Genomic DNA, 25,813 nt, shown 5'->3' with positions numbered 1-25,813 from the left:
TCATCTGAAGGCTAGCCTGGCTAACTTCAAAAAGGTTTACCAGCAAGGTGGTTGTGGAATGATAGATTTTTCATTACAGAAACTCTAAAACCTTTAAGTCATAAAGGTACTTCAATCTGTCAATGGAAGGAGAATCTACATAGATGAAATCATAGATCACTGAAATGAATAGCTTATAGACAGGGCAACTGAGACCCCCATTAAGTCAACTGATCCACCCAAAGTTATTCAAGTAGGTGTTAAAGTTGAGGCTGAAACTTGATCTTCCTAGTACAGCAACTAGTTTATTTGTGCTAGAAATGTTTTTGCTAAAAATCTCAGGCAGCCTGTAGTCCTGGGATCAGGCAAGCCACATGTTAGGTGATGAGGTACTACAATATTATGCTCTTCCCAAGAAGGCAAGACAAATCATCTAACCAGAATTAAGAAAAACTACTAATTTTTGTTACTGATCATCTGAAATGAAAATCTGAGGTCGAATCTTTATTGAGCTACTTCCTATGTAATCTAAGGAAATCACCTAATATCTCTAGGTGTCAACATTCTTATCTATATAACAATATTGATATCTACAGTACATTTCAGAAGCCTATTTTGTGTAAAGTCCTTTGTGAACCTTAATAATTCACACCTACAGAGTAGTTCGTCTTTATAATTGTTGAAAGTTAAGAGGGGTACTCAGTTCTATGCAATCTAACATGCTCAAATAGCTGACAAAGTAATTCATGAAGGATAAAGAAGAAAAAAATGCCACTTTCTTACAAAATTCTACCAGCCAGATAAACTGTATACATTTAAATTAACATGAGATAACCCAGGCCCTTAAAACTAAGCTCAGGAATAAAAGATTTTCCCATTGCAATTTCCAAGATAAAAATAAAACCTCAGGGCCTAAACTCAGCATTAAAAGTGTGTAGACAATCTGACTCCATGTAAAAATTAAAACTTTAAGCCTACAAGTGATAATTTGTGATGAGAATTTTCTTTTGAAGAATAGCTTCCATTAAGAAAATTTCTGCATGCTTTTTTTTATTGAAATACTATCTGAACTTAAATATTCAAGTTACAGAAATACCTTATAAATGTAAGAAACTGTACAGAATAGCTAGACAAAAATTAGATGGAAAGAGGTCTTTGCTTCCTCTAAGATAAAGGTTTATTCTAGTCTTCAAACACAAGTGAAAAGAAACAGAAGTGGCTACCAGAGCAGGTAAGATCAGCTTTTCAGGAAAGGACGAACTGGAATAACGCCGGGACTTCCTCACTGCAAACTTCTCCGTTGGGATAGATTTGCCAGCAATTCTCTGCTTCAAGCCCTCCACCTGCCTGTAGTAATTCCCAGTTCACAAACAGAACACAAAAAAGAAGACAATTAAAAAGACAAATCTCTACAAGACTATGTGTTGTCATTTCACTTAATGTGTTTGTTAAGGTCTCTAAGATTAAAAACAGTCTTAAAAGGCAGTAATATGTTTGTAGTTTCTCCTTCACATTACCTTCATCTCCTCGGCATATCCTTTGTATATACCTAGCTATTTACATGCTTGCCTTCCCCATGAGTAAGGGCATTTCTTGAGGGAAGGGACTGCTCTCTGCTATTCTCCAGGCCTTCCCAATGCTCAGCAGAGGGTCTGGCATATAGAAAGGATGGGCTAGCCACTGGCTTGGCTTTAAAATTCCCTGGGATAGGTACTCTCTCCAGTGTTAAGTCTTCTCTAGTTTATTATCTGATTACTATGGCTACAAGTTTCATCACCCTGAAGCCGTCCTGCCAATGAGCCTGGCCAAGTTAATGAAATGTCTTCTCTTTGTATAAAAGATATCCCGGGCACTATACAAGCAGACTTTCCAGTTTGATAGGAACTACCAGATCTGAATTGCTGCGAAAAAGTCCTGAAAAACATAGTCAGGGTGGAGGGGCTGATGGAAACAGGCACAAGGATGCATTGTTGCTTCAGGGGTGAATTTGTACAATCTTCCCAGGGAGCAATTTGGAATTATGCTCACAATATTCTACCTATGTCCTTCAACCCAAAGATACCTCTACTAGGCCTATAGCCCACAGAGATCAAAGAAAGAAGAAAAAGTCTTATATCACAAAAAATATTTGTAACAACTGTTTCTATAGTATAAAAGACCTAGAAACCAAAAGGAAGGTATTCGAGGGCCTGAACAAATTAATAAATATAAATGTAAGGAAATACTATTATGATTTAAGAACTTAAAACAGAATATTAGAGAAACCTAAGAAAATCTGCATGAATTAATACAGAGTAAAGTGAGCAGAACCAATAAAGGGATTAATACTATAACATCGATATTATAAAAATGAACAATTTTGAAAGACTATCTTTAAGAACTCTGAACAACACAATGATTAACCATAATGCCAAAGAAATGAAGATAAAGAATGACCTCATGACAGAGAAGTGATGAATTAATATGCAAAATGAGACACATTTTCAGATGTGTCCAACATGGGAATTTTTTTTTTTTGCTGGATTAAACAGTAGTTATATATTTGAAGTGTCTAATATTTTTACCCTCCCCTCCAGCTAGGTGGCTCAGTGGACTGAGAGCCGAGCCCAGAGATGAAAGGTCCTAATGTTCAAATCCAGCCTCAGACAGTTACTAGCTGTGACTGTGGGCAAGTCACTCACCCCTATTACCTAGTCCTTACCACTCTTCTGCCTTGGAACCAGTACTGATTCTAAGATAGAAGATAATGGTTGAAAAATAATAATAATTACAAAAGTTTTTTTTTTTAATGCTATACCTGGAATGGCTTAAGGCCCACTATAAGAATCCATTTCCTTCTATTGATCTAATTCTGAGTCACTGGCAGCTGTGTGCATAATAACAAGCTATAGACAAGCTCTAGCAGTTCCTACCAAGTTGAAAAGGATTTGAGAAAGGGTCTAGGATTAGATTCCACGTTTCTTTTGTGTAGAGACCAACCTAGGCTAAGTTTGGAGAAACTCATCACCAGATTAGACTGAGGATGATGAATTTTTCAGCACATTAAGTCTCACAGAGCACCTAAAATACTTCATAAGGGTATGATCTACATAAGCAAAAGGAAGAACTACCCTGATGAAATAATAAATCCATAAAATACTTAAATAAAAATATAGTCATCAGAAAACACAATGTTTTAATAATCACAGGAAAAATATTCAAATTCTTTCATCAGATAAATTGAAATCAAGACAATCTTCAGATAATATCTTATACACGAGAATGGCAAAAATAATGATGATCAGTGCTAATGCTGGCAGAACTGCAGGGAAACAGGCCACAGAATTAGTATAAGATAAGATTCATGGATTTACATAAATTAGTATGGATTTAGTAAAAGATGAGAGTATGGATTTACAATCAGACATTCATAGTTTAAATTCTGGCTGTAATTTACTGCCTATGTTGCCTTGAGCAAAGTACTCAACCTCATCTATAACAAAAGGGGGTTGGACAACATGGCTTCTCAAGTCCCTTACAGTTCTAAATCTATGATCCCATGCAATGAGAACCACAAAAATGATAGGTATAGGCCTAGAAATTCCACTACTTGAATTCTATTGCAAAAACCTGATTAAAAAACAAAAAAAAATTAAAAAAAGATGGTCTATGTGCACAAAAATATTAACAGTACTTCCTTCGTAGAAGCAAAAATATTTCTTTGATTCTTTAAATTTCTTTGATTTTTCCTTAGTCAAGGCTAAAGGTTTGGAGTAAGATTCTGTTTATTCCATTAAAGAGTTTATTCCATTAAAGAGTTACACCAAATGAAGGACTGTCTTAGGAAAGGGGGGAAAAAAATCACAAGTAGGGTATACATCCGTGTAACTATATATAGGGCCTGCCCTACAAGTGGCCTTCTGTTGCAGTCATAGTGTTCTTTTTACCTAAACAAAGACACAATATTCTCTCCAGTTGGTTTCACATCTTCATCTGGAAGCATACTCAAAATTGCAGCTTTCTGAAAGACATATATGGCCTTTAAAGAAAGAAAAGAAAAAGAAGTCAATTTTAATGCAACCCTAAATTACTGGTATTTCTACAATATTGCACTTTGAGAATGTTTTGCAAATTGAAATTTTCTAAACCAAATAGAAATAATATTATCAGGAAATTAGAAAGTATCGCCAAATGAGAAATATTATCAGCTTTAAAGAACTCTGCTAAACCAAAAATTGTTCTAAAATACAAATAACACAGTTTAGTTTGGCGTAAGAACAACAGATTTCAATTGGTTATCATTATATAGGTGCTCCTAACCATTCAGAGTTTCTTTTTAAATTCTTACTTTTAATGATGAGAAAATGTTAGGGATAAAGCTGAAACTAATACACAGGTAATCTAACTCCATGGCCAGTAAGTCTTCTTTTTACCATTCCATGTTGGTTCTCAATGATTATCTGCTGGCTTGACCAACTCCATGTGGAGGAGCTTTGGATTTTACATCCTATGCAACTTAAATGATGTTCAAACAAACAAAAGGTCACATTGAAAATCCTAAGAAGTAAGTGTACCTATTCTCCTTACCTTGGACCATCTACTCTCTTTGCAAAGCAGATCAGCATAATGATATGCCTTAAGCCATTCTTGCTGGAATGTATAACACCACATCAGCTCCCAGTAACAGAGGTGATGAATCTGTTTCCATTCTTCCTGAGATGCAATACAGTTTTGGAATATTACCTGAGCCTATAATTAAATGTTACAAACTTGATTATGTAGATATCAGATAATAAATTGAAAAATTCACATAATATTTTGTACAAAAAGAAAAAAACTACCACTCATTTAATCATTCAATATTACAACAGCTACCTTTCATTAAATGAAATGATTCAGTTAAGTTCTATCTTTAAAATTAAACTATTATTTTCTCAGTCAGCAAAAAGCTATCCCCTTTCCCTCTCACTTTCCAATTACAACTGAGAAAGAAAGGAAGATAAAACCCCTACTGCAGATAAAGTCAAGCAAAATAAATTTCCACATTGGCCACATCCCCCCCAAAAAAACAAACTATACTATATCTCATTATGTACTCCGATTGTACCCTTTCAAACCTCTCTATCAGGAATTGGGTAGCATGTTTCATCATGGGCTCTTTGTAATTGCAAATAGTCCCTACACTAATCAGAGCCCCTAATTCCTTCAAAGTTGTTTGTCTTTATGTTATTATTAAATAGGTTGTTCTCTTAGTTGGCCTCATTCCACTCTGAATCAGTTCATAAATGTCTTTCCAAGTTTCTCTCAAACCATCTCTTTCATTATTTATTTCAGCAAAATCCATCACAATCATAAACTATAACTTTTTCAGGCATTCATCAGTTGATGGGCACTTCCTCATTTTCCAATTCTTTTGTCATCACAAAAAGAGCTATAAATATTTTTGCAAATTTTTAGTTGAGTTTATTTTATTTAGGCCTCATCTCTCCTTAATCTACCTCTCCCTTTATTCCCCTTTCTCCCTTCTCCTGTTTGCCTCCTGTCTCCCTGTGGAGTGAAATATATTTCTGCGCCCTTGTGCATATACTCTTATGACTCTCATTCTGTAATGTCCATTAAGTGTTCCTGACACATACATTCTTTCTCACAGACTGAGTGGCAAAAAAAGTCAAGGAAAAACTGACATCAAAAGTAATGAAGTAGAATCTGAAATTAATTACCTTTTCAAAATTCCCTTTGAGGAGTTCTATTCTTGCAGAATAAAACAAAATTAGTGAGCCCTAGAGAAAAAGAAGAACAAAAATCCTCTGTTCATTAATCCCAGAGCTAGTTGACTAAATATGGCTAGAAAGTACACTAAAAGTATTGAGCATACATTTGGAAACCTCTGGAGATAGGGTTCAAGGAGAGTCTCGGCTTCCTCGATATTGGCTTCTCCTGTGCCTAGAAATTTAACATACAACACACACAAAAACAACCCTCAGTCAGCATGGAACACAACAGGCACTTAAAACCTACTCCTTAAACTTTATTATTGCAAAGATGTATGTCCAATGAACTAGTAATTTTATATTAAAGATGAAAACTTTATTATTGTGTCATATTAACTTCTATTTTGGAAATAAGAAATATTGGACTTTAGTTCAAAAGATTTTCTCAAGGAATAATGACTAAAAATAAAGGAGGAAGCTATTCTTAAAAACTAAATCTATTTTTTTTGTTTTAATGACAAATCAAGACCATCACCTTCAACTTTTTTTGTAGCTTTAAAAAGAAACTAGAATGCTTTGTAGAATCCCTATAAGAAAAGCCTGACATATAACAATAAATTTATCAATCATGTATATGAAGCATCTACTCTGTGCCAGATATTATGCTAGGTATTGGGAGCATAAAATCAAAATAAAACAGCCCCTCATCTTACAATGCATGTGGCTACATGGTCATCTGATTAAAATCTCAATGTTTGCTCCCTTGATTCTTTCTCAGTGTTAGTACAAACATATCTAACAAGATATTTATCTGTTACTATTTCTCCTTACTGACTTTTCTCTATGATTTACTCTGTTAGTCAAAAATCACTGACTTTTAGAAAGTCAAAATAGGTCAATTCTTACCAAGGACTAGTGAGACATAAGTATGAAATAAGAGTAAAGTTAAACAGCATAGTGTAGATCGCAAACTGGATCCAGATGCACCCTCTCGCAATTGGCTGAGGCCCAGTTCCTGAGAGAACAAAAATCTGATTATATACTTTATAAAGAGATAATATTCATTATAAATCACCATATTACTTCTGTTCAAAAATTTAAAAAAATATCTTTTTTTTCTTTTCTTTTCATGATTCATATCAATATAGTTTATGGCTTTTATATATGATGGTGGTATATTTTTTGTCATCTGACAGAAAACAAGTATTCTATGTTTTGTTTGTTTTTGAAAGCATAAAGGGAATCTAACAAATGTTTTATGCTCATTGATTTAGTGTTTCAGGGGACAGAATCTATACTCATTTCAGAAGGACATTGTTTGAATAAGTAGTCAAATATGTTTTTCAGTGTTTGTTTTCTTGAATGTAGACTTTGTAATGGAACAATTGTTTTTAATATATAGATGAGAGGTATGAGGTTATAAACTAATCAAACCTTACAATAGTTGTACCTCTCGTAGAAAAAACACAATAGGCACTACTATAATTAATAAAATTCAGGGAGAAAAGGGTTCTCTCATTTAGTGCTGCAATATAACATATAAGAACAAAGTATGTTAAGTACTGTTGTCATGTATATAATATAGCATTTGAACTTTACAAACATTTTTTAAATTATTTACCACCTAGAATAGTTTGAAATCAGCATGTTGCCTTAGTAATAAATATAATCTTTATGTGGAATTTTAGTGTTAAAAGGATAGAAAATTACTTCATGTATTTAATTGATCAAGAAATATTTCTCAATCACCTACTATGTCATTGCGCAAGGTGCCTTATTGACAACGACGTGTAACTACTGAAAATATGATCAATAACTGAGGTTCCTTCAACTGAGCTTAAAACAAATTGCTAATCTGATAAATCCATTAAAGAAGGAATTTATCTTCCCTTTGAGAGTACTTAAAAGTTAAATTTATACCCTGTTTCCAGAAAACCCAATAAATTCTAGTAGTCGAAGAACTCTTGCTGGTAAGAGAGATAACATCTGAAAGAAAAACAAAGCAGAGAAAAAAGTGTTAGACAACTGTAAAATGTCAAACAGGTTTCAAAGCCTTTTTATCAATATGAAAAATTTAATTTAAGTGAATATTAATGAATGCCACCAAGAGAAAAAGCAATTCTTTTACTGAAGCAGCTCTATACACAAAAAACTCGAGGGGAAAAAAAAAATTATGAACACAAACTTTCCCAGGCAATGCTTATTTTTCAGCCAGCCTAAATGATGGTGGTTAGTTTCCTGCTCTCTTATTCTAAGCCTATGTAGAAGATGATTTCTTTAAAATAGGTTTTCTTGGATTGATGCAAAGACTCATCAGGCAGTTGTCTATCTGTCCTTTAATAGTTTCTGAACTGTCCTATCAATTTAAGAACCAAAGATATACACAGGGTGTGCCAAAAGTCTTAATGCAATTTTATACTTTTTTTTTTAAACCCTTACCTTCCGTCTTGGAGTCAATACTGTGTATTGGCTCCCAGGCAGAAGAGTGGTAAGGGCTAGGCAATGGGGGTCAAGTGACTTGCCCAGGGTCACACAGCTGGGAAGTGGCTGAGGCCAGATTTGAACCTAGGACCTCCCATCTCTAGGCCTAGCTCTCAATCCACTGAGCTACCCAGCTGCCCCCGCAATTTTATACTTTAATGGTTTTAAACTGCACTAAGATTTTTGGGATATCATATCAATTCAGACAGTTCTTGAGTTCTTCTCATCCTTACCTCTCCTCTCTCTCCTCTCTCAACCACTTGGCAAAGCTGAGTGATTCTTGAGTCCCAGTCTTATGCTTCTAAAAATTCTGCCTTCAGCTTTCATACCCAATAGGCCTTTTTGGTTTTGAACCTTTAAGTGGCAATAATCAAAGTCACCACAAGACTGTGAAAAGGCTGATGACACAAAACTTTCACAGCAGCTCTGTGGACCCATTTGGCCCTATCTACGCAAAGCAATATAGGTAGAATCGAAGAAAAAAGTGGGATGAATGTGGTAATAAGAATCATTTGTACAGTAGTCTTCTGGTATAGATATAAATATAGCCTACCAAGTTAAATGCTCCTATTCCAAGCTTTACTCCTCCTTCAAACTGGTAATGGGTTTCCTTCTGTTTTTTGTTGCCCTGAGTCATTTGAAGAACAGAATAACATTCCCTAGATTAAAGAAAAGAAATAAAAATATCACATTTGTGTGAAACTTCCTTTAGTAAACCTAATTTCAAACAAAACTTCACATTTGTACATAACATAACAAAGCCAACTTCCAAAATATTATGGTAATTTTCAAACTACTAAAGCTATACTGAAACTACTGCAATTCTTTCCAACTACTGCTAAACTATAACCATGGCAGGAGGGGAAGCTTCTACATTTTAAAACAGCAGAAACTTTTAAGCCATCAGCTCACATCAAGATTCTAGCATTTTAGCCGTAAATAGGTGGACAATGTTAATTATGAGAGTCCCAGCCACTTAGGAACACCACCATCACTAATGGGTAATTTTATGAGAAAGAAAGAGAAAGGTTTTTTATTTCTTCAGGAACTGACCATATACACACAGTTTGGCAAAACTAATCCACTGAATGGCCTGAAATTCTATTCTTCTCAGAAGTGGCCAGGAAAAATACTATCAGTTAGTTCCAAAATTTCAGCATGCTAAATGCTCTGATCACATTGGCCCTACAATGACTCAACGAAGTCTTTTTTTGCTTTGGTTTGGTTTTCTGGTTGAGATTATAAATGGAAGAAAAGTGGATATTTTCACAATTGTTTCTCTTATATGCTCTCATTTTGCCATTTTCAACAATACATACATCCTTAACTTTTTCTTTCCATTTAAAATACTTCCTTTTTTTCTTCTCCTTTCAAAACTCAAAAAAACTTAAAAGTGAGATTTTGCAAGGCCCTTGCCACCTGACATTAAAAGATGACAGAGGGGAGAAACACACTGCTTTTGTCTTAAAACATCCCTAATTTCCTTCAAAGGTTCAGGTGTCACCTCCAACAGGAAGTTTTTCTGATCCTTTTCCCGAATGTCTTACAATTACTTTACATAGTTTTTATTTTTTATGTAGATGTTGTCTTCCCACCACTCCCCATCCCCCCAGGAGAATGGTAAGCACACTGAAGATAGATACTGTTTCATTTGTATATCCAGCACCTAGCTTTGTGACTTGAAATATTATGTATAATATCTGAGAAGATATAAGATCATGTTATTACTGATATTGAGCTGTTGGTTTAACCTATATAAGATGAAAGTGATACTGACAAACCATCAGGAAAAACTATACTTTTAATTACTATCCTAGCACTATACTTCTGGTCTGGTAACAGTTTTACCTAGTCTTCCTTATGGACCATCACAGTTTAGACAACCAATCAAGATTAGAGATAAAACCTGTAGCTACAAAAATAAGCAAAGATAACTAACTGGTCTATGCAGATAATGAGTTTAAGATCATGGATTCACTGGCACTGATCCCCAAGAAATGTAGCTTAAGAGTGAGGGCAGTAGTGACCAATTGGAAATTAACAGAATACAGTCATTACTACCAGAGCAATTTCAGGCAATTAATATGCAAGTCTTCTAATACGAATAGGATTACCATAATGTGAGTATACACAGGCAAATGTGACCCACCTACACTGTATCCTTCAGATCAAACATAATTTCATAAGGTTCTTAATACTGCTTTAGGACTGAATAAATAATAGTAGTTATTCATCCATAATAATGCTCTCATTATTAGCAAAAATTGTCTAATTTTTTTACCTCCTTATAACCATGCTTCCACTGAAATAATGTCCTTCTGCCCAGGGCTGACATACTGGCTCAATACCATCAAGCAGGAAGGTTATCAATCCTAAATCACCAAATATCAGGCAGGATATATTATTATTACTTCATTGCTTTTCAAGGATCCATGATTTCAATGTGAGTATTCCCTCCACTGATACTGATAAAACTCCTCTACAACTTGTAAAACCTCATCACTGTAAAGACCATCTGATGATGAACCTTTATGACCTTCCCTAGGATGATCATTAGATAGACAACAAACATTCAATGAGCTTCTGGACCAGTACTCAAAGCTTTTCCAGATTGACAAAAACAATCAAAGCTTATGTCTGTAAACCTGAGCGGTCGAAATCCAGCACTGCATCCACATCATCAAGCTTTTATGGAAGAAAAATTATTTTTTTAAATGAAAACCTGACTACCCTCAGATTATGAGGACTGTGGGGATTAATGTTAAAAAATGGCCTGAATCACATCAGTTTACTTAACCTACTGAATTATTAACTTACTTATATATTTGGTAACTTGTTCTAATTTTGAGTCCACCTTTGATGAAGTTGATCATGTTTTCATCCTGAAAACCATTTAATGAATAATTAGATCATTATATGCACACACATACACACACACAAAAACCCTTGCACTGTCCCCACTGCTAGGCCTAACACAACAAATTTTTAACTTTGGAGACAGTTTTTCAAGAAAGCATCTTTTCTAAGTACCTGTTGAAATAGTTTCTTCACTGTTCTTCCCTAAGCTGGAAAGGGAAGGAGAAGGAATGAATTTTACAGGTGTATTTTGGCATCAATTACCCACAAATTAGTTACTTTTTTAATCACTAAAATAGTGATCTCTATTAGTTAAGGACTATGAATCTTTCTAGGCATAGCATGAATTTAAAATTGTAAAATGTCTTTTATCTTTTGCATTCAAATAGCCTCCTAATACTTTAAAGAGTATGCTGAAAGATCAGTCTTTTCCTCTCTCTCCAGGAAAAAGCACTTATTTATAACTGCTCATGTTTCTTCTTCAGGATCATTAACATGTGATTTTTGTTTCATATTTAATTTGTTTCCTTTACTTTTCCATCCTCAGCTCTAGTTTCAGCTCTGCATGATCTTCTTTGGGCAAAGCACTTAAACATCCCTGGGCCTTACTTCTATAAAAGTAGAGTGCTGCATCAAAAGTTTCTTGAAGATTCTTTTTACATATAAATTTATATAATTCTATTAGAGCCCTCCATGTAAATAACAGAACTGCTCAAAGGAAGTTCACCACCAGCAGATGGTGCTATCAGGAGATTTTTCTAGTTTTTCACCCTGGCAGAATCAGAATGTCAGAGTTGAAAGGGATCTTACAGATCAACTAGAACACCTCACCCATAAACAAAGCTGTGCTGGAGGAGACCCATACTAACTGTGAAGCTGACTGTTAACTTTTCAGTGTTAATTATTTATAACTCAGGAAGCAGCAAGCCACAAATCTGAACTCGGTTCGTTATTTTCTTGACTTTCTTGGTTTCAGGAAGTAAAGGGGAAAATGTTAATAATACAGATTAAACTTAAAAGTGTTTCATGTGTACATTTTATTTTCTTGGAGGGCCAGAAAATAAAATGTACATATGATTACCAGCATGCCACTGCCCCTAAAGAAATAAGAACCCAATGGAACTAAAACTCAAGTCTTTTTAATCCTGTATCTTTTCATTTTACTTCTCTAACACCCTATAACAAAACACTGCTTTTATAATAATATTGGGAAGACTCCAGCATTTAATTCTTACATGCCTAAGTATCCCCTCTAAAGTTAAAAGCATCCAATTTAATTCTATCATCTTCATTTAAATGATTAGCATTTCAAACTATAGCACCAATAGAGTCTGCCACTTTCTACACAATAATCATAAACAAAAGTTTTATTGCTCATTTTAAAACCTGAGTGTTTCAATTAAACAAATGCAATTTTTAGCTAGGAGAATTTCCTAAATTATATGAAAACTTCCCTTAATACCCACATTGCACTTTATAGTATAGCTTCTGAGTCCCCAAAGAGGTACCAAGAATTAATTATGCAAGCCTGAACCTCTAGTTTTGAAAATAATACATAAGAACACTTTTAAGGATTCTACTATGAATGCCATATTGTCACCATCATTCAGCCAATAATCCCCAGTTATTTTCATAGCCATAGTCACCAAGATTATTAAGTCAAATTTAAGAACATCTTAACTAAATGTAGAAAAACAGTAATTTAGGGAAAAAAATGAACATTTTAAGGGTAGGTCTGAAATAATGACATCTTTGTTCAAGGTTCCTGGACTACGGTTCCTTTTGTTTGTATTAGGAAGATTTGCCTACTATCAATTTGCTTCTGCCTCCCTTCCAATATCTCTTTTTATCTTTCTCACCTCATTGTACCTGCCACAATTCTCCAACATGTCAAAGATTGGGGGGGGGGGGGTAAATAAACCCTTACCTTCTGTCTTGGAATCAATATTGGGTAGTGGTTCCAAGGCAGAAGAGTGGTAAGGGCTAGGCAATGGGGATCAAGTGACTTGCCCAGGGTCACACAGCTGAGAAGTGTCTGAAGCCAAATTTGAACCTAAGACCTCCCATCTCTAGGCCTGGTTCTCAATCCCCTGAGCTACCCAGCTGCCCCCAAAAGATTTCGTTTTTAAAAGAGCAGGAAGAGAGTTTTAAAACTGGTGACTGATGCTGAAGCTGGTCCTAGAGCATAAATAACGAGGTACAAGAGGACAGACTTTTTCTGGATCAAGGGCACCAGGGTGTACAAAATAATTTTATTCAAATCCTCTCCTCAGTGAGAATGGACAATAAACCCACTTGAGAGTCAAGAAGATATGAGTTCAAGTTCTACTATGGGCATAACCAGTCTGTGTGACCTTGAGCAAGTGACTCAATGTCTTAGTACCCTCAGGTAACTAAGATTATAACTTGTCAGTCTGTATAGGTAAACAGAGTTTCTATAAAGAGTTCTCTGAAATAATTAAAGCACATTCACCCAAAATAGGAATGAAAAAAAGTATGAAGAAATGTGTAAGCTTAAAAATAAACATTATTAAAAGTACAAGAATTAGAACTACCAGATTATATAAATACATGCAAATGAAATTTAAAGACATTTGGGTGAGGATAGATTCAAATGGTGCTAGGTCTAAACAATTATTTCTATTTAATCTTCATTTGAAATAAACTGAAAAGAAATATCATTTAAAAATCTTCGTAGATGCGGGTAACTTGCTAATTAGACAACCTAAAAAGGGTTTCTAGCCAGTACTCAGGGCTTAAAATAACAATGACTAATTCCCATTCCACTTAAAAGACACTAATGAACTTCTAAAAACAAGGACAATTCACATCTAATTATCCAATCATTTTCCATCTGACAAAGGAGCAAATAACTTAAAAGAAGGAAGACTTAACCAGAGGTTTCTGGTTTCTTTTAAGGACTGACAATAAAGGGGGGAAAGAGTTTAATAATGCTAAAATAGCAACTACTCTACTATTTTCGTGCATGAAAGAACCAAGAAATTGAATTGGGGTAGTTAGTTACCTGGTTGATTTTAAAATCAAACTAAATACAACGACTACGAATAAGAAAGCTACCTCTGGGTATTTTGAGTTGTAGGGGAGAGTAGGAGAGGTGATAACCCAACAAAAATCAGAACATTGGTTCTCTCAAATGCCTTTCTTCAAATCACCAGTTAAATAATTTCCAAATGCCCCCACAGAATGTTCATTCAAACAGCTATTATTATTATTATTATAGCTCTAGCTGCATTTTGCTGTTAAAATGAACAACAACAAATGGACACTGAATCTCCCAATGTTCATTACCTGTAAAAATGTCAAAGCTGCTTTCTGTAGTAGACACTCCGCATAACAGATTTCTGCGTGCATTTCCTCTATTAATAACAAACAAAATATATTAAAGAAAATTCCCAATATCACATGAATTTTGTCTTAAGATACTCAAACAAGATCTATAGTGATACATGATCCCAAGTAAGTCTCTAAAATCTGAAGGGGCACTGCCTAGGAAGGCTGGAGCTCAAAAATATCCCTTGTGGCAACTTGGAAATTAGGGGACCAAGGGTATGTCATCTAACCTCATCTGTCTACAGTGGGGTGACTCACCAATAAAGCCCCGGTCCTTATAGAATGAGCAATTTGCTCTGTCTCTTATAAAACACCTGGAGGAATATGCCCCCCTTCCCCAGCCTCCCATAAAAAGCACTTTTACACATATCCTCATATCCTTGGCACAGAAATAAAGCCTTTTAATTGACTGCTGGGCTTGAGAGAGTGAGCATAAAGAACTCTCTCTCTTCCCAAGAGGCTTTCAAGTGAGAAAGAAGAAATGCTGGGAGGGGATATTCAGTCAATATACTTCCATTTCTCTGGTCTCTTGTGTTTATGCTTTCGTGATTCCAGGAGAGAAAGTATTCTGACCAAGTTCTGAGCTTTGGCAGAGGAGCCTCCAGAGCCTAGCTACGGGAGTCTATTGCTGTCTGCTGGAATTTTCCTTTGCATCTTTGATGCAAAAATTGAAAGGAACAAAGTTTTAATCAAAAAAGTTTCTTCTTGCCTAACTTTCAAGGCAGGCTCTTATAATCTGGCTCTAATATATGCTCTCTTACTGCACACTGTTCTCCAATATAAATGCAGTACTCATTTGGTTATTCTAACTGGCATAGGAAATTGTACCCCCCAAATTATAGAAGTGTTTCAGGCCAAACTGTAAGCAGGAAAATTCCTTTGCTTCCTTGCATCCTTGTGACTACTAACCCTAAAATGTCTGATAACTCCTGATAAGACCCTGCTGCATCAAAGGGAAAGTCCCCTGAAAGGATTATCCTCTTTGCATAGTCCTTTAGATGGACATAGAGATACACCTCCAGGCTATGCTTTGATACCATCAGGTTGTATCTAAGATTTATCTATCTGTCCCCTAAACTATGAGGGTCAACCCCTATGTCTTCAGGCTGACCCCAGTCAGATGACCAACACCCCCACTTTGTGCCTGAGTACATACCTTCCTCAAGTCACATATAGTCTGTTGTAAAGAGAATAAAAACCCCAGAAATGATGTCCTCTGGGAGGCAGCTTTCCATCTAAGCTGTCCTCCTGACCAGATTCAACATTACCTTCTAAATTAATAAATTTCTCTTTTTATGTTTAAGCTAAGTTTTGGAGTCTTGCATTCTTGCAAAGGGTATCATTTCCAAACCCAGGGGGTTCACCTCAAGGCCCCCACAACATAACCACTCAAACAATGTGCTTACTCCCACTTCCGTGTTTATGATTCTATTCACTTTAACACCTCAGTTCTCTCCACCTCTCCCTTCCTTCTCCTTTTTCACTCTCTTCCTCTTTCCTTCTTTCTTTCCTCTACTCCCTCTGTTCTTCTTTCCCTCCATCTCACTACACTTGTCCTTACCTATTCTCAAAGCCTGATCACTCCTAAAGGTCCAGCTCAAGTCCTCAAAGTCCCTCCTCCTATCTCTCCTTTATCCAGCTACTCCCCAATTAAAACAGTCCTAGGCTCATAAAAGACAATTAACATATATTTGTTTGCTGATTGAATATAAGGAAAAAACAAAAATATTTCACCTTCTTTCTTCACATAAGTCCTAGAGTGCTACTATTTTAAACTAATTGGGGAAAGGGGGCCATCAAAATGCCTTAACTAAAAATAATCAGAAATCATAAACATGCAAGTCCAAATAGAAGAATTCTTTATATTAAACGTCTAATTTTAACACCCACTTAAAACCAGTTCAGGGCAATACGCCAGCTAGCTAAAGTGTTAGGTGGAAACTTTTATCAAATGTGGAAATGATGAGTGGGTGTATGACATGTTAAGCTCATGGAAACTTTAATTAAACGTATGCTCCACTGCAAACCACCAGCCATTCAAGAACATAAATGAAAATTACAACGTGGAAAAACAAATCACATACAAATGCTCCAATGTTTTGACTCACTCTGTTGGAAAAGAAAGTCTGTTTGGGTTGTAATGGCAGCCAAGCCCATATACTGGAAAGAAGTTAAATAATTCATTAAAAGCCTGGACTTGAAGATTCCAGTTCATATACTGTTTGCACTACTTCATTGTGCAGACGGAGATGAACTGCGGGATAAATACTTATTGCCTGTTTAGGGCTTTCACTTCTAAGGGCAAAAGTCAGGCATGTTTGCAAAGGGTGGGTCTGGACTAACAACTTCTAAGAGTTGTTCTGAGTAAAGTGTTTAAGAGACTCTAGAAATGGCAGTGGCCATGAGCTGGACCCAACTGCTTCTAGGGATGGATATACATAAATGACTCACCTAAGATCACACAGATGAAAGTATCAGAACAGGGACTCAAACACTGACAATCTCTTGTAAACAAGTGAGCCATAAATAACTCCTTTTTAGCTAGTACTTTAAGGTTTACATAGTATAGGTAGTTTTTAAAGTGCTTTCCTCACAATGCTGAACAACAAAAATAATGCTCTCATTTTATACATAAGGAAACTGAAACACAGAGAAGGGTAACTATTTGGTCAAAGTCACGAAGTAAATGCTGGATCTGAAAAGGGGGTAGAGGGAGGGAGAGGGGGGGAAGGAGAGAGAGAGAAAGAGGGAGGGAGGGAGAGAGAGAGGAAGGAAGGAAGGAAGGAAGGAAGGAAGGAAGGAAGGAAGGAAGGAAGGAAGGAAGGAAGGAAGGAAGGAAGGAAGGAAGGAAGGAAGGAAGGAAGGAAGGAAGGAAGGAAGGAAGGAAGGAAGGAAGGAAGGAAGGAAGGAAGGAAGGAAGGAAGGAAGGAAGGAAGGAAGGAAGGAAGGAAGGAAGGAAGGAAGGAAGGAAGGAAGGAAGGAAGGAAGGAAGGAAGGAAGGAAGAAAGGAAGAGGGAAAGAGGGAGGGAGAGAAGGAGGGAAGGAGGGAATAGTCCTTGGTAGATGGGTACTTACTGGTCCATTTGTTTTTGTTTGCTAAAAGAACATCTATTAAGGATAACAGAAAATATATAAACTGCCTTCATCTATGTGCTCACACGCACAGTCTCCTTACTATATGACCCTGAACAAGTCACTTAACTTCCACCTGCCTTAGTTTCCTCAAATATACAATAAAGATAATAATAATAATACCTGCCATTCAGGGTTATTGTGAGGATCAAATAACATAATATTTTCAAAGTGCTTAGCACAAAGTCTGGCATATAGTAGATATTTAAAAGATTATTCAATCTTTTCCACTTCAACCCCATAAATTAACCATGGTTTCTCAATATATCATTAAGGTAAAAGAATTTGAATCATCTTATAGCCACAGGAAGTATATTTCTAGAGGACACATTTCTACCAAAAAAGGAGAGTGCAAAAGGGAATTGAGACAATAATAAAACAGAGAATTTTACATTTGTCTTGGCCCCAGTGCCCAGTTTCCTGGTATCAAAATAATAAATGGCAACCAATATGGCTGGAAAACATAGCATAAGAAAATCTTTTAATTGAGGGATGTCAAATCTAGAGAAGGAAAAATTAGAGAGTAGGGTAGTGATACACAATTACTTTCTTCAAGTATCTGAAGGGCTATAACATAAAAGAGATGTCAAATTTGATCTGTCTGGCTCCATTCAGAAGAATTAAAATTCCCAAACAATTTGAGTGGTACAAAGATGGGACGGGATGCCTGGAGTGAAGATTGGATTTGGCTATCTCCTGACTGTAGCAATGAACCTACTTAGCTCTTCCTTGATAGTGAAGATAAAATTGTAATCCCCAGTCTATTTTTAGATTTTAATCCCCAGAGTGTAAACTCAGTATTTAAAGTAGATGTACCCATTTTAACCACAAGAAGGTGTGAACTAACCACAAAAAGGCAGGAACACCCATTTCATACATTGAGTAGGCAGTCATGGAGAGGAGCGTCTGCTGTGATTGGTAGACGTAAAATTTAGGGGAGGTGACACAAGTGAAAAAGATCTTTAAATAGAGGAAACAGAAGCACACAAGGATCAATCAATGGATCAAGATCAATCAGTCACTCAGAGTTGGACTGAAAGAGAGTCACTCAGAGCTGGAGGGAGGACAGACACTTGAGAAGAGACTGGAAGACAGACACTCAGACTTGGAGTGAAGACACTTGGCTGTGGAACTGGATCCCTGGAGGAACTCTTGCAGGAGACCTCAGAATGCTTTCCTTTTAGACAGTCACCATGGTGACTAAGGCTGACTTAGTTCCTTCCCCTTTCTGGAGGTGTGAACCTCCAAGAAAGACCATCCTCTTGAGACTCCTTTCCCCTGGCTGGGGCTTAGAATTTCTACCTGGCTCTGATGAAGCCAGAGCTCTCTCTCTCCCCTCTCTCTCTCCCCTTTTTCTCTCATCCTTAATATTTTCCCTCTATTGTATAAATAAACTACCATAAATTCCATTCTACTTTAGTAATTCATTTGGGATTTAGAAATTAAATCCCTGGCAACCACCACCAATTAAATATTCAGTCCAAAACCTTATAAATTTAACACTGGGAAGTACTGAGTTCTCCAACACTAGAGGCTTTTAAATAAAGGCTTAATGATCAGCACACGTGAAGTATCCCATGTAAACCTGATCACTGAAAATAATTGAATTCCTAGGGACAGTAACATACAGTGCTATTCTCACTTTAAAGAAGTATCATGGCTACTGGTCTTCAATGAACAGTACTATACAAACATGTACAACAGGATTCTTCACTAGATATAAGTTAGCACAACTGTGTCCTGATAAACAAAGTCCTTTGTTTATACAGTAGGCATGACAGTCTCATTTTCCTTTTAAAAAATGTTAGGATAGGATGGCTTAGTAAGAGGAGCACTTGCTCCAAACAAAAGGATGTGAGTTTGGCTCCCATGGCTGATACTTATTACCTGGGTGACTTTGAGCAGTTCACTTAATCTTCAAGACTTGTTTCTTCACCTATAAAATGAAGGTTCTGGCCTACACTCTGGGAGATCTTCTCAAATGGCACAATTTACTCTCTGACTCAGTTACTTAAGTAACACCACCATCACCACCACCACAACCTAGCAAGCCATTATTCTCTCAGCATGAAATGCTAGAAAAAGTTATCTACATATACGTCTGAAACATCTCCCTCACTTACTATGGTAGCACCACAAGCAAGGGCAACATAAGTTGAAAACTATGAGGTCTCCTGCCCATCATCAGTCTTATCAAAGCTAGGTAAAAATACATGGGTTCTTGAATATTCATAAATGTCCATATTCCAATTATCATACCTACTGCCTAACTTGACCAACATTCTCAAAACACCTCAAGGTGCTTGAGAAGCAGCCTACTGAAGTAGTAGATAATGTTTTAGACTTAAAAGACAGAAAGACCAGGATAGAAATCCTACTTCTCTTATTAGCTAGGTAACCCTGGGTAAATCACACAAGAGTGGATCTGATAACCTCTTCAGTGCCTCTGAGCCTTAAATCTTAGGACCCTATGACTCACCTTCACTCAGCTGATCCACTGATGATTTGGTAATAAGACTCGACAGAGATTCTACCATTGTATTTCTTTTCCTGAACCTACATCGAGCAAGTGAAAAAAAGAAGAAAAGCATACAAAATGAGAAATTGAACAGAATTCATTTCATTTTCACTTAGAATTCTTCTCAGATATACCCCCCTTGGAAACACAAAATAGTATTCCTAACTAAATGATATTGAAGTATGATCCAGCTAGGACTCTAAACCTTTCATGCTGCTTTCCTTATTCCCACAAGCCATAATCACTATTTCTGTGGTAAATACAAAAAAAAAAATTCAAAAGCTGCAGAAACTTGGATAAAGTCAGATACTTGAAGCTCTGTGGAGGGGGCAACAGAGGAAAAGAGGAAGAATGCTTGAACCCAAACCAGACTGTTCCTTATGAATTTCAAAACTAAAACAACAGCCCCTCCTAAGAGTTCTTCTGCACTGGAACATCTAAGCTACAAGCATGATTTTTAAATTCATCTAATTTTCAGCTCTCAAAAAGGTTCAAAATTATTCCAAATAAATTACAAAATTCAAAATGCTGCAGCTGGGCATGTAAAACATAAAACAAGAACATAGCGTTATTGGTTAGTTTTAACTGCCCTTCGTGAATACTAAAACAATGAAAATGAAGAAAGATTTGTTTGTTCAACCCAATAAGCTGTCAGAATCATGGATGAAGATAAAGAATAAAAATACCATTTCACGAAATTTGCCTGCCCTTTAGTCTACCTGGTAATCCTGGTTAGTCTTTTTTTTTTTTAATCCTAACAGAAAATATAGAGAATAAAGGAGAGTGTAGGAGCTGAAATCTACCTTTCCTTTCCTATGTAAAGTGACCAAGTGCAATGAAAAATACAGCTCTCTAATTTTAATTAACAAATAGTTTTTGTCACACAAAATTTAAGGTTGTTATTCCCCTCTACTCCCGTACTTAAATTATTCAAGCCTACTTTTGACAGGTTTGTAAAGCTTCCTTCATTGTAGAAATGCCATTTTGGATGTCCTGGTGCTCAAAGGTCATTGCTGCCTGCATTACTAAAATAGTGCTGTAGCCCAGAGCATGATACATACTCTCTTTCGACCTGAAAAAGACATAAGTAAAACAGAGCATTTAAATTAGACTCAAAGACTTTCCAAAACATCACACTAGTGTCACACATAGCATTACAATGAATATATTCTATTACTTCCCACAACTTTAATAGTATTTTAATCCATCATCTTGATCATTGGTTTGCTGTGGCCTGAGTGCACCATGTTCCAAAAATTCATCCCCAAAAAACCTATTTAGGGGATTTTTCCATTTAAACCTATAATCACTGTCTTAAATCTCTGCTTTAATTTGCATGACCTGCTCTTCTTTCCTTTCCCACAAGGGGGCATATTCTTCATGAATTTCCCTATTTTCTAAAAAGATGTCAAGCAATGCATTTTTCCCACATCTTTACCTTTCCATTAACCAAAGATCAAACAAACAGCTCAATGGATTCAGTTCTTGAAAAGATGCTAAAACAATTACACAAAATTCCCATGTGTCAAAAATATGATCCCTTAAAACACACACACACACACACACACACTTCATTTCACCGATGATGAAACTACGACTCATCAGGTTAAATGATTTGCCCGAGGTCATAAAGGTATTAAGTCATTTTCCCACCAGTTATATTGCTTAGATATAGACTCCACAATCATCCTGCTCCCTGGAAACTTGTTTACCACTAAACTCATCATCCTGTGAGGCATTAGCTACATTAACTCACATATATTCTGTATCCTCAGGACTTGCTGTCACTCTGCTTAGAAGGCTAGAAGGTGGAAAAAAGGACTCTTTCCAAAGCCTCCAGTTAAAGAGGGCTTCCAGTGCAGCCAACTCTTCATTTCCTACCAGCTGTACTCCTTAGACTAGATATGACTGGCTGAATACCTTCTCACCCTGCCCTTTTCAATTTATGCATTCATGAGAATGTAAAATGCTCAAGGGTAGGAACTATTTTTTTTTCCTTTTTTGTACCCTCAGCACTTGACACATGATAAATGTTTATTGATTATTGACTAGTAATGAGTTAGGTTTCAAAATCTGACTCTTAAGACTCCAAATCCACCATTCATTCTACTGTACCACATGTCTACTTAAGTCTTTGTGACTCTATATTTTTCCATGAGATGGGGTCACATCTCATATCCAAGATAAGAAAATAATAAAAGGATAAAAAAATGTAAAGAAAGAGATAGATTTAGTGTCAAAAGACCAAGGATCAAACTATGACCTTGGGCAAGTCACTTCAACTCTCTGGGCCTCAATTTCTTGAACTGTAAAAGGAAAAAAATCTATGTTTAAGTCCAGTTTTAAATCTGTGACAGTTGTATTACAGATACTTTTTCAAGTTTACAATACTTTGTAAATATGGTTTATTATGATTGTTACTGGGTTGACATAACACTAATTTTGTTACTGAGCTGAAGTAACATTTAATGATTTTAAGAGTTTGAAATAATATATTCCTGGATATTTGCCATTTCACACACACATTTCTGCCTTTCTGCTTCAATCGGTAATAGAATAGACATTCATCCAAAAAAATTAGCAATAAAAATCAACTCAACCAAAATAACCTGGAAAATTTCATTCTATATTAGTCTCAGCCAACATATTCACACACTCATATGCACTCACACACACCATCACAATTCAAGCCCACAACTAAAAAAATTACAAAATCATTCTGTGAGCAAGCATGAGAAGGCATCAAAATCATTTTAACTTAACGCAAACATTTTGATTGCGTAATTTTGACAAATTAAACTTCAGAACTGTGTATTAAAATTCATAGTTCTGATAGGTTTCAACAAAAAACAGCATGCACTGTTTCATCAGGAAAGCAAACAAACCTTGAAGTTGGCACATTAACAGGTAAAAGGCAAAATGTTCAGAAAACTCTGCATGACAACTATTACCTATAATTGAAAAGAACAAAGTTAAACTTACCATGGACGAAGTAATTCTAAGGCATCTGAGAATCTATTATTCAGAAATAAGTTTAATGCCATTGTGCATTCTTCTAGGGAACACCTAAGATCCATCTTGTTTTCCCTAAAGACCAAGATTCATAAATTTAGAATTCACATTAGCTCCTGGTTTTTGCTTACACTTTTGAATTGCAAAATCTGTACAAATTAATCCCTCTCATCAGTCACATCAGACATCATTAAAAGGAAAAACCACCTGTGGAATTTTCATTTTGCATAGTGTTTTATAATAGATAAATATTTCATAAAACAGATGGGCAAACTGGGTAATTTGACAAACAAAGCTGCTACTGAGAATATGCCACAAGTGTAATAATCAACAATATAAACCATTTTAGGTGGAATCTCTAAGCCAGAAATTGACAAATTGCAACAAACTATGTAAAACAAAAGAATGCTTAACTATCTCCAATTCCTAGGATTTGGAGTTTAAAAGGACCTTAGAGATCATCTCATCTGGAGTTTTTTTAATTGTGTGGTATACTACATTGGGAGAAGGTAGAAAGAGGAGAGACCCTCTCAAGTAGTATGATGCAATCACCAAAATTATGGGTTATTTTCAAATACAACTCCCCCATAAGTATGTACCTTTTTTCCCCAATTAAAACAAAGTTCACATCAAAATCAACCAAAGCCAGCACAGTAATTTCTTTCCATTTGGCAATCTGCTCAGCTATTATTTAATGTTACAGTCTATACAAATGGTGAGATTATCCCAATGGCTTTAGGCTCATGACACATATTTTATCAACATGTCGTTTTTGCTTCATTTAAACATAGTATGCCAACTCAAAATTAAACAATTTTTGTACAGACATTTAAAGTATCATAATATCTATTATATTTCTCAATGTTATAGATTGTGGCAAGTCCAGTACAATAGACTGGGTTGATAAAAATTTTCAACCTTTTAACACCTGAAATAACTTAGGAATAGTAAATACATAACTGCTTTTTCAATAATTAAGTTTAATTCTATCTTAAATTAATCTCTAATTTTTATAAGTTGAAAATATCTCTTCATAACAGACAACCCTACAATTATAAGAAAAAATCTAACTGAACAGCTCAAACTAGCATAAGCAAAAGTAATAATTTAAGTAATAGAAATACAGAAAAAAAGTAAAAAGCCTAAATTAAGACTCAATTCACTATACTTATCATTAGGATTCATAAGTACTATAATTAATGTAGAAAATTTTTTAAATCACTAGTTTTTTTGTACAAATGTTTTAGTTGTAGGTGTCATGAAATGTAATATATTAAAATATTTCAAATGCGTATTATGTAGAATATGTGGACAAGATAAGATTATTTTCTAATAAAAATTAGATGCTTTTACCAAATACCCTACCTGTAATAATAAAAGAATTGCTTGCATCATAGAAAGCTATTTACAAAATTGCTAAATATAAAAAAGCTTCATTTCAAAGGAGAAATATAAATGTTTACTTGCAGTTATTGATAAGGCCAAATTAATAACTGGAGAATATCAAAAGTAGTTTCAAATAATTCCACTTAGAGATAATAAATATAGTAGGAAAAAGAGCTGTCTATCTGAAAACCTCTGTAATCTATTAAGAAAATAAAATCTTCCTATTTCTGTACTACAAGTAACGGAACAAATACTTATTTAATAACACATATAACATATAAATATTTTATATATGTATAGATAATAGGCTATTGATAAATGTTGGAGAATATGTGTTCATCTGAGAACCTATTGATAGCAATATCACTGAGAGAGAACAGTTGATGTCATGACAAAGCATAATCGCCCCCCCCCAAAAAAGTAAACATTTCTTCAATTTGGATATTGTGAAAAGCATGCAATCCTTTATCTGGGGAAAATAAGGAACTTTGTAGAGTATTTTGGGTTGTTACCCAAAAAAATTCAATTTTATTTATTTTAAGGGGTAAAAAAAATCTACTAAAAGGAAAACCACAAAATTGTGTGAAGATATAGGCACAGGGCCTTCAAAATTATTGTGAAACATGATGGTTTTCTCAAGCCAAATAACTTCAAAGGATATTTTAAACTGCAAGAAGAAAATGGCATTGTTAGTAATGATAATTTAAAAAAGATGAAGAAAACTCATTTTACTGAAAAAAATTTCTCTTGAAGCTCTATTTTACATGATACATATGATCAAAACAATGACTAATCTCCACTCCAGAAGAATAATGGTGAACTGCTACCACCTTCCTGATAAAGGGCTAACAGACTCAAGATTCAGGATAAGACACATTTTATACATGGATAAATGTATGGATTTCTTTGGAATAGGTATGTTTATTTGTTGTAAGAATTGCATTTTCCTTTTGTTACACAGGGGAAGGAATTGGGAATGGAAGTTAGTGAGAGTATACCCTTCCCCCCAAAAAAGAAAGAGGTTCACTGTAGCATTTTTTAAATGCATTAGATGGGAGCATAAGGAAGTTCAGAAAGAAACATAGAAATCGAGGACAGCTTTTAAAGTAATCTATGATATACAGTTTTTTTAAAAAGCAAGGTATGTGCAATAGTTTCACAAATTCATATGTAACTCTTTTGGGATTTACTTTGTACATAGAAATGTTGTTTTTTTTTGTTTTTATAGTTCATGAAGTTCAAAATATCTGAGTCTGGTAAGGAGTCAGTAAAGCAGCCAAGATACCAGCCAAGATATCCCAGCACAGCTGAGAAGGGATTGACTCACCAATTGGGGAAAATATTTTATGCCAACCACTTTAAAATTTGAGTCCATTCTCTCCAAGAGACATTGATTATAATATGCTGG

At 35.3% G+C, this 25,813-nt stretch overlaps 1 protein-coding gene across 3 annotated transcripts in view; it reads right to left on the bottom strand.

The window, feature by feature from the left end:
* The window catches only part of TTC39B (tetratricopeptide repeat domain 39B), a 154,036-nt gene that overhangs the window by 27,001 nt on the left and 101,222 nt on the right, over positions 1 to 25,813 (bottom strand). For all 3 annotated transcript variants that reach the window (XM_007499587.3, XM_007499585.3, XM_007499586.3), the window contains exons 3-15: positions 22,990 to 23,094; positions 20,948 to 21,079; positions 19,969 to 20,045; positions 14,316 to 14,383; positions 10,968 to 11,032; positions 8,704 to 8,809; positions 7,590 to 7,655; positions 6,576 to 6,684; positions 5,834 to 5,901; positions 5,679 to 5,738; positions 4,546 to 4,707; positions 3,906 to 3,997; positions 1,203 to 1,326 (exon numbers count right to left, since the gene is read on the bottom strand). In XM_007499587.3, the coding sequence (XP_007499649.1) occupies positions 1,203 to 1,326; positions 3,906 to 3,997; positions 4,546 to 4,707; positions 5,679 to 5,738; positions 5,834 to 5,901; positions 6,576 to 6,684; positions 7,590 to 7,655; positions 8,704 to 8,809; positions 10,968 to 11,032; positions 14,316 to 14,383; positions 19,969 to 20,045; positions 20,948 to 21,079; positions 22,990 to 23,094 (1,234 nt within the window). The remainder of the gene's footprint in view (positions 1 to 1,202; positions 1,327 to 3,905; positions 3,998 to 4,545; positions 4,708 to 5,678; positions 5,739 to 5,833; positions 5,902 to 6,575; positions 6,685 to 7,589; positions 7,656 to 8,703; positions 8,810 to 10,967; positions 11,033 to 14,315; positions 14,384 to 19,968; positions 20,046 to 20,947; positions 21,080 to 22,989; positions 23,095 to 25,813) is intronic.

This window comes from Monodelphis domestica, chromosome 7 (genome assembly GCF_027887165.1).
Source record: "Monodelphis domestica isolate mMonDom1 chromosome 7, mMonDom1.pri, whole genome shotgun sequence".
NCBI lineage: Eukaryota > Metazoa > Chordata > Mammalia > Didelphimorphia > Didelphidae > Monodelphis > Monodelphis domestica.
Note: the sequence above shows the minus strand (reverse complement) of the source record. Positions and strands in the feature narration are given on the sequence as shown.